This window comes from Sturnus vulgaris, chromosome 21 (genome assembly GCF_052056855.1).
Source record: "Sturnus vulgaris isolate bStuVul1 chromosome 21, bStuVul1.hap1, whole genome shotgun sequence".
Taxonomy (NCBI): Eukaryota; Metazoa; Chordata; class Aves; order Passeriformes; family Sturnidae; genus Sturnus; species Sturnus vulgaris.
In genome coordinates this window covers 10,641,443-10,650,574 of record NC_142263.1, presented here as the reverse complement: position 1 = coordinate 10,650,574, position 9,132 = coordinate 10,641,443, and the positions used below count along the sequence as shown (strand labels likewise).

Below are 9,132 nucleotides of genomic sequence, written 5' to 3'. Positions count from 1 at the left end.
GCTTGGGATGCCAAAACTGCAGCATTTTCGGGCCTGGCTGAAATATTTGAGCGTCATTTGGTGCAGGGGGAGGAGCCGTCCTGGCTCATATCTCAGCTCCCAGCCCGTTGACGCTTTTCTCTCCCGATTCCCACTCTGGCTGCTGCCGCACATTTTTCCTCCAGTTTCTTCAACGTGAGAGCTCCCTGCCCTACTTTTTGCAGCGAATAAAGCTCCGCATCGTTTACTTTTTTGCTGGTACAAGCCCCAGACAGCTCCGGAGCTGGAGTCTCACTGAAGGGCTGCTTTTGGGAGCCTTGCGGGAGCAGAGCATCACCGAGGTGTGGGATGCGGGCCCAGCGTGGGGAATGGGCTCAAAGGCCAGTGTGGTGAGAGGCAGCGCGTTCTTGGAAGCACTGTAGGCACAGCAGGTGCTCCTGCAGCTTTCAAAGACCACCACACTTTCATTTTCCGCACTGGGGTGGATCCTTTGCATCTGCACTGCAGCTCCTGCCAGCCTTAACTCTACATATCCTGGAGCACTCAGGCTTCTAGCAAGGGGTGAGGTCTCTGAAGGGTTTCCAAACCCCCTCAGTTTCCCCGACAGGGACAGTGACAGTGCACACTGCTCCCTGGGGACAATTTCCTAAGCAAAGTTCCCAGCCCTGAGTGGTGACTGCAACTTCCCAGGAAGGGAGGAACCATGGAGCCTCAGCCTCAAAGCAACCCCAGCCAAAGAAGCCCATCCTGCTCAGGGTCCTGTGCAGAGCCCTTCTCGTCACCTCCTCTGCATCATGGGCCAGGGGACAAGGGTCCTGGGTCCTGATGTGGCTCCAGCCTTGGAGGATCTCCAGCATGGCCGTTCCCTACAGCCAGGGGAAGGCAGTGGGATAGAAAGGTGTGAAACAGCAGAAAATGGAGCTTGTGCCTCAGTCGGTCTCCAGCCCCAGCACAAGACCGTGCTGCCACCCTGTGGCACTGCCAGCGTGAGGCTCCCTGGACTGGGCATGGCAGGGGAGTAGATCTATCATCCAGCATCGTCCCAGCCTGGCTGGAGCCAAACGTTGCTCCCCAAACCCATCTCCAGCCAGCTGGAGAAAGAGCCACCCACCTCATCCTCCTTGTCCTCTTCCATCCTGAACGTGTCAGGCTGCCCAGACAGTTCTGGATGCAGCTTTCCCAGACCATTCCACAGGGGATTAGTGCATCTGGGGGGATCCCAGGTCACCCTGTGCTGCTCATGGCATAGCTGGGCCAAAATTGCCCTCCAGAACCCAGAGGTCCATGCCCAGAATGCCTAAAACTGAGCATCCTGCAGAGGCTGCTGGGACAGTCACACCTCTGTCCCACAGGCCTGACCTACTGGGAACTCCCAAGGTCCATCTCCTGCCCAGACTGCAACTCAGCAAGCCTGAAAGATGATTCACGAGGCAACTCAAGGGCTTTGATTTCACTGGGGATGTGTGAAAGTCATGGTCAACTCCCCCTTTTGACTGCAGAACTGAGCCCGCTGCTCCATCTACCCAAGAGGAGGGTCCAACCCTCAGACCAGGGGCCGATGTGCTCTCAGCTCTTTCCACAAAAAGTGATCTGCACCTGGAGATGTTTGCTGGAGCTCAGAGCCCAGCAAGGACTTGACTTGGCCCTGGTCTGTACTGAGCAAATACTCGTTACTTCAGCACCACATCTGCAAGGGCCCATGCAAAAGGTGGCTTAAGGCACCTTCCCCTCCAGCCCCACTGTGTTCCAGGCTTCTCCCACCTCACATCTGCTCCAGATCTCCACAGGAGGCCATGCTCTATCTGACCTGGGACTTATTTCTCACTGCCAGCTCTACAAACCAGAGTACCAGAGCAGTGCAGAGAAGACATCTTTGCACTCCTGGCAGTGTCACTCCTCAGCCAGTCCTGAATTCCCTGTGCTGCAGCCACTCTCATCCCAGACAATGTGCAATTTTCAGTCTCTGCTGGTTTTCCACGATTTGTTGCCAGAAAACAAAACTTGAGCTTTCCAGCTCCAGGACTATCTCAGGAATAATAATAAAAAAAAAAGTTATTTCACAGAGCTACTAATAGAGGACTAGGCCCTTCTTAGTCAGTGGCTGCTGAACTGAAACAAAATAACTCAAGCAAGAGCATCAGCTAAGGAGGCCGAATCCCTCAGGAGTTCAAGTGTTGCAGACACTAAGCTGACACTTGTTGCAGTCAGATCCCCGGAATAGGAGGCTGGGTGTGCGTTTCCCCCTCCTTGCCCAAGGCCTGGGGCGGCCTCCCAGCCACACCAGCTCTGCCTACCCTGGAGCCCAGCAATAGCCAGTGGATGTTCCTGGAAGTTCCATCCTGCTACTGCATCCCTTGTACAGGACCCGTAGGCCCAGGACTCCGTGACCTCCATGTAACCACCTCCACAGGAAGCACTGGCCATTACATCTGCTCCATCCAGCTGTAAATTTCCCACAGGGCAGGATCTCCCCCTCGAGGCAGGAATATAGCCCATGGCACAAGCAGTGACAATCGCAGGCTCCAAACGGTGTGGCACAGGCAGAGGGGCAAGTGTGAGACCCCACCTCACCACCCTGCAGTGCTGAAACCAGTGACAGAGTGACAGCTGGACCCAGCCCTGACCAGGCAGTGAGTTTTATTAAACTATTTACACAGCTATTTCCCAAATCCCCCCTTTCCCACCCCAATTGTAAAAAAGCTTGGGCATCATGATTAAACACGCCTTCCCAGCTCTACTCACACCCTCCCCCCGCCTCGTCAAGGCTCAGATAAATGTCTGTGGTGTGGCAGAGCCCAAAGGTACCGAGCGAGGGGAGCTGATCCAGCATGCTCCGAATCCAGGCCCACTTCCCTACAGGATAAAGCTCAGCGGTTTTGGAGCAGTGCTCACTGCCTCTTCCACACAGCACTGGGATCTCCAGGCAGCACAAGGGCCCTTCAGGTTTTTATGGCTGTGTCCCGAGACTTGTAGGCCACGCCCCGGCTCTTCAGCTCTCGGACAATCCCTGTAGCAAGGAGACAAACACATTTCAGTCTTCTCCTGGAATGAGAAGCCCTGGGAACATCTGGTGGTTCTGTCATGTAGAACTGGACAATCATCTTCGTTTCACAGAATCATGGAATTGCCTGAGTTGGGAGGGACGGATGCACAAGGATCATGGGAGTCCAGGTCCTGGCTCTGCACAGACACCCCAACAATCCCACCCTGTGCATCCCTGGGAGAATTGTGTAAACACTCCTGGAGCTCTGCCAGCCTTAGGGCTGTGACCATCCCCTGGGGAGCCTGTGCAGTGCCCAGCACCCTCTGGAGGAAGAACCTTTCCCTGATATCCCATTTAAACCCTAACCCTGGGTATTTCAGATGTGTCAGAAGGCCTCAGCTTCTGGCCTCATGATGTTTCCAGCTCCTTCCCAGCGCAGAGCTCAGTCAAAAATAGAGAAACTGGGATTTCAGAAACAGGCATAGCTTCTACCCCAGAGGTCTGGGATTCACTCCTGGCTTAGGAGCCTACTCTGGGGCTACATACTGGGGAGGAACTCAGCCGGATGGATGATGCCCTTTCTGCATTCCAGAGATAAAGCAAATCCTCTGCACCCTCCACTCCATTTGTAAACACACAGATCCACCATGGCATGAGCTCTTAGTGCAGGAGGAGGGGTGTGCTCACTGGGATTGCCACAATAGCACCCCAGCCTGCAAAACCCTTTCTTATGAACAAAACTCCATGTTTTCCTGGAGCTGAATGGTTTGATATGTGCTCATTTCCAGAATCATTCATTAATCCCAGTTTATGCCTCTGATAGCCAGGCTTTAGTCAGCAGTTTACAATATAAACTTCTGGCAGGTGCAGTGCTGAACCCTGAAACTCCCTTTCCAGTCCAGCACCTCCTTGCAGTCACCTTTGCTGATTCCATCACACTGGACTGATCCTGTCACATCTGGCTGATCCCATCATCACATGCATGTTCCCTGTGTCAAAACCCTGACTCCATCACACAGGTATACCTTGGGGCAGGCGGCCAGTCACGGACACTGCGTAGACACCTGGCTTGAAGGTACCTGTGGGAAGGAAAACCCCGAGTTACCCTACGTGGAGCAGCCAGGTGGGAATCCTCAACCTGTGCAGATGTCCTCTCACTGGGGGGCAGAACCCCTTCCACAGCCCAACCAGCAGCTCTCACTGCCCCTGAGAAGGGTTTGCAGAGAAGGGATCTCCAGCTTCCAAACTACTCACTGATCCGCTGCCACTTGGAGACCCAGCTGTCCTCAGGGCTCATCATGGTGATGATCCTGCGGGAGGGACGGCAGTGAGGAGATGTCTCCTGGCTGGGTGACCCCACAGTGCCACTTTGGTGTCCCGGCCCCACTCACCCATCAAAGGAGGAGCTGGTGCAGTCATAGACCATCTCGCGGTTGCCCTTCATCTGCAGGTATGTCTCGCAGTTGTCACAGCCATCATACTCGAACTGGTCGATGGTCTAAGGGGACAAGGTGTCAGGGACCGGGAGCAGCCGGGAGCTGAGTGGCCGCGGGGCCGGGAAAAGGGAGGGAACCCCGGGGAAGGAAGGTTCAGGGCCAGGGCCAGGGCAGACGGGAAGCGGCCAGAGGAGGCAGGAGGCAGGGGAGGGAGAGAGACCCGGACGGGGAAGGGCCGTGGCAGGAACGGGGAGACCGGGCCGGAGTCGGAAGGACAGACCAGGCGGGGGAGACTGGGAAGGTACAGGCCGGGGAGGGGGATGTGGGCCGGGAAAAACGGATAGGGAAAGGGCCGGGAAGGGCAGAAAGGCTCGGGCTGGGCGAGAGGGAATAGAGCGGCGCAGGGAAGTGCCGGGACCGGAGCGGGGAGGCCCGGGCCGAGATGCGGGGGCCGGGACAGGGAATGCCGGAGCCGAGGAGAAAGGCCCGTCAGGGGTTGCAAGGCTTAAGCCGGGCGGGGAAAGGCCCGGGGCCGGCGAGGAGCAATCCCTATGCCAGCCCTTGTCCCTGTCCCATTCCCGGTCCCACCTTGACGAGGGAGCAGAGCAGGCAGGCCCGCAGATGCCGCAGGTCTTTGGGGACGGTCTCCAACGAGATCGCGGCCATCGCTGCTACGGCCCCATACTGCGGCTGCGCCGCGGCCCCGGCCCGGCCCCGCCCCGGGAACGGGAACGGGAATCGGCCCCGGCTCCTCCCCGGAACGGGAACCGGCCCTGAACCAGCTCCGGGGACGGGAACGGGCCCACCCTAGCCCCGGATCAGCCCCGGGAATGGGAAGGGGCCGTCCCCGCCCCGGGTCAGCCCCGGGCCCGAGCTCTGTCACGGCCGGGCCGAGCGCCCATCCCCGTGGGCTCCTCAGCCAGCGCAGCCCCACGCACAAAGAACAAAAGCAGGCAGCAGACCGGTACATGGATAAATATATTAGTAAATAAATATATTTCTGAGCACATCAGCATATTCACACATCTTTGTGTTTATCGGACATAAATACACAGTTTTGCATATATATAAAACGTATTCTCGTATTCTTTTTTTTTTTTTCTGCGTGTGGTCTTTTTTTTTTTTTTCCCTGGGCCATAATTTATTCCCAAGCCCCGAGAGCCAGGACAGACTCAGAAAAAAACAAAAAAAAACCAAACAAACAAACAACAAACGACACAAAAAGCAACAACAAAACGAACTGATATTCACATTTCTAAAGGATCTGAAGGATTTGTGCAGGAGGGGAGATATCCAGCCAGCCCAACCATATGCCCAGTTCAGGGGGTGGGAGCTCCTGGGAAGGGGATCCCTGGGGAAGGGATGGGGCTTCAGTTTGGATAGAGAGAGCTTGGGATGCTCTGGCTTCCATCAGTTTTCGGCTGTGACTTTGGATGCAAAGAAGGAAAATTAACTCTGCGTCACTGCAGGGATGCTGGAGAAACTCCATGGTAGATCCCACAGGCACCGAGCACTCAAAAGCATCACTCAGAAGCCAGAGGTAAAGAACTGTGAGGAACCATTCCCTATTTTCTCAGATACTGCTTCTTCCCTTCCAGGCAGCCAAGGACAGTCATCCATCCACTACAGGGATCTTTCAAACCCAAGTTCCCAGAGAGTTCTCCCTCTCCTCTCCTGCTGAGCCCCCACCAAGACAGACCTGCACTCCAGCATTTTCTATGTGAACAGGAGCAGCAGCATAAAGTCAGGAAAGGGAGACACTTGGAAGCAGGCGCTGCCCTGGCAGCCTGGTAATACTGCAGTGGGGAGTGGAGACGGTACACAAGTGCTGACCACTTTCCCAGGGAAGCTCATGGCTCACAAATTCAGGAATCTCCTCTTTTGTTAGGGATAAGGAGGAAAAGAGAGTAGTTTTAGAGCTGTACTTGTTCATTTGAGCAATGAAATACATCTGTGGAGGCTCTCTGGATTCCTGACTCCTAAAAAAAAAAGCAGTGGGAGCACCCCGACTTCATTACCCTCCCCTCCGTTAAGCTTCTGGGCTCTTCAGGATGGTAAAGGATGTGAGGAGCTGGCTCAGACAAGCCATGGACCAGGCGCACAAGAAGCCAAATGGGGTGAATTCATATCTGCTCCTGGATTTTTCCTCTAGTTTAAGACTGACTTCCCTGCACAGGAGAAAACTTCTGAGCTTGTGTCTTCTGCTTGCGCTGTAGGACAAGCAAGAGCCTGGAAAGATCTAAATGTAATTCTGCTGGGTCCTTTGATGAAAGAAATTCAGCTTTTCCCTAGACTGAAAGGTCCCACAGGGGCCTGTCATAGGAGACAAGGAATGAGCACTACAAGGGAATAATGTTGGGTTTAAAACAGTGCTATTGGCTGATCACTTGACTGTCAGGGACTGATTAGCAGCTGTGACAAAGATGCTTTTTTCAAGGATTAAGGGCAGCAAACCCCGTAAAAAGCTTTCCTACCAACAAAAGAAGGCAGAGGATTATCCTGAACTGGGACTGCATCACCGGAGCACTCTCTTGAGAAGCTGCTGCTTCAAAGGAAGACACAGGAAGCTTTACTGAGGAGATGGCAAAGTCCGTCTCTACCTTAAGTTTCAAACTGTCAGCAGTTATCTTCAACTCCGATGTTGTATCCTCACCAATGCTTCTTTGTGCTTGGAAGCACTTGGTGCCACAGAAATGTGTACTTCACATGGGAATCTGGCTGATTCTTTGGCCTGACTGATCATTTAGGGCAATGAACTTAACAGGAATTCTCTGCCGTTTGAAAGCTGCATGGGTTCTATATGTTCTGAATTTGGCAGGTTGTATTTTGCTTGAATGTCTGCAAATTATGAGATGTAGGAAATAAGAACTAGTGACATTCGGAAAAACCCAAAATATTCATAAATGGGGGGGAGGGGGAACGTAATAAAACCAGAGCCTGATGATTTCTTAAGTTTTGTCCCTGAATCACCAAAATGTTGGAAAAGACAGAAAAATCCTTTTGAAGGATTTCAGGGGTCTCAGAATATGAAGTTAAGGCTGGGTGATGGATAGGGCTCTGATCTGTATTTATTAAGGTGGCCTTTGCTGGGAATTTTTGCTGTGTGTTGGGGCAATGAGAGAGGAAGGAGAGAAACAGGAGCCACGTGAACTCCAGGATTTTCCTTGACTCCTGTGATGGGGACATCTGGGATGTGTTTGAAATATGCTCTTAACAGGGCTGGCCATGACAGCTATTTGAGGGTAAGTGGAGGAATTAAGAGGGTGAGTGAGAGACTTGTTCACTTTGCCAGATGAGAGGGTGGATTCTTTGCAATGGAAAGAGTCTGACCCAGCTCCTTCCCAGAAATGCTGATGTCCCTGTGTCTTCCCCTCTCCTGCTGCTGGCAAACACAGCCAGTGGCCGAGACGGCGTCAGCTGAGGGACACTGAGGTGCTCAAAAGTGGTGAGAGCTCTTGGTTTCCACTGAAGTCAGAAGCAGCACCTTGCAGGGCAGCCCTGTGAGCGGTGAGATGGAGAATAGCTTGTTCCTGTGTCTGAAATAAGCATGGAAAAGTTAATTGAAGAAATCTGGCTTTTGACCTAAGTGAGGAAATGAAGTCAGGAGCTACCAGGCCACAGAGAGTAACTTCTGCAGCTTTTGGTCTCGAAGGCTTGTTTATTTTTGCAGTGTTTAGCAAAACCTTCTGTGGCATGAACACGCCAAAATAGCAGCTTGCACTCACTCGGTGAGCTCTCCCTGGGAGCCCTGCCCGGCTCGGAGCGATGCCAGGGCCTGACGAGGGGCTGCCTGTGCCTTCAGAGGAGCGGGGCTCTACTGGTGTGACCATCAGGGCATGGGGACGTGTCAGGAGACCACAAGTGGCCCATCGCTCTTGGCAGTCCGTGTCTCAGCAGGCAGGGCTGGGCAGAGCCAGATGTGAGCAGCTCCATCGACATCTGTGTCCACTCCAGCTCCCAGTGAGCAAACAGGCCAGTGTTTTATTAAACTGAGTGTTCATGGACATCCTGGACCTCCTCTTCAGATCCTGCATTCAAAGAAAAGGAGAAAGAAAAGTGTCAGCTACACCTGGCTGAACATTCCCAGGCTCTGCAGAGGCTGGGGCCTTGACCCTGCAATCCAGAAAACAGATGCTACAGGAAAAACCACTAAGTGAAAGCTGAAAAAGCCACTAAAACAGGCTCCCCAAGGAATGGTCCCAGCCCTGAGGCTGCCAGAGATCCAGGAGCATTTGGACAATGCTTACAGGCACAGGGTGGGATTGTTGGGGTGTCCTGGGCAGGGCCAGGGACTGAACTGGATGATCCTTGCAGGTCCCTTCCAATTCAGGACATTCAATGATTCTAGGAAGTTTCTCCCAGTTTTGCAATGGTAATTTTCTGGCCACCTCCCAGCCAGTTTATTCCTCTAAGGTAAGTAAGATAAGATACCAAGCTACTCTTTATATATTTCCGAAGAGGCAGGCTAAGGGCACCCCAGGATTCACATTGCTACTAGGTGTTTGCTTTTGAGGCTTTTTGATCTTTGCTCTTTGTGAAAATCTGTGCAGCTGATTTAAAAATTATTAGAAACAGAAAATAATACCAATTCATATCTCACAGAGCTGGGGGCAACAGAGACTCCAGGCAATAAGAGCAGAGAGCAGTGATGCAAGACAGGAACGACACATGTTCCACAGTGTTCAAGAGGTTGCACAAATTGTTTCTGAACCTAGCTCAGGCCTGGGTTCTTCC

General features: G+C 53.2%; 2 protein-coding genes across 2 annotated transcripts in view; both read right to left on the bottom strand.

Moving 5' to 3' along the window:
* Positions 1–2,599: 2,599 nt before the first annotated feature.
* SUPT4H1 (SPT4 homolog, DSIF elongation factor subunit) lies at positions 2,600–5,148 on the bottom strand. Its single transcript, XM_014881491.2, has 5 exons — positions 4,987–5,148; positions 4,354–4,460; positions 4,217–4,272; positions 3,988–4,041; positions 2,600–2,986 (listed from the first exon to the last, which is right to left on the bottom strand). Exons 1-5 carry the CDS (start codon positions 5,062–5,064, stop codon positions 2,919–2,921), a joined length of 363 nt encoding a protein of 120 aa, XP_014736977.1. The 5' UTR covers positions 5,065–5,148; the 3' UTR covers positions 2,600–2,918.
* A 217-nt stretch (positions 5,149–5,365) lies between these two features.
* Positions 5,366–9,132, bottom strand: part of RNF43 (ring finger protein 43) — a 57,821-nt gene continuing 54,054 nt past the window's right edge. The window contains exon 9 of the mRNA XM_014881488.2: positions 5,366–8,426. Coding sequence (XP_014736974.1) covers positions 8,383–8,426 — 44 coding nt within the window. The 3' untranslated portion in view covers positions 5,366–8,382. The remainder of the gene's footprint in view (positions 8,427–9,132) is intronic.

Coding starts and splice junctions, on each gene's coding strand:
- SUPT4H1 (XM_014881491.2), bottom strand. CDS start 5,064: ATGGCCGCGATCTCGTTGGAGACCGTCCCCAAAGACCTGCGGCATCTG. Junction 4,273..4,353: donor ACCAGCTCCTCCTTTGATGG/GTGAGTGGGGCC, acceptor TCCCTCCCGCAG/GATCATCACCATGATGAGCC. Junction 2,987..3,987: donor GACTGGCCGCCTGCCCCAAG/GTATACCTGTGT, acceptor TCCTTGCTACAG/GGATTGTCCGAGAGCTGAAG.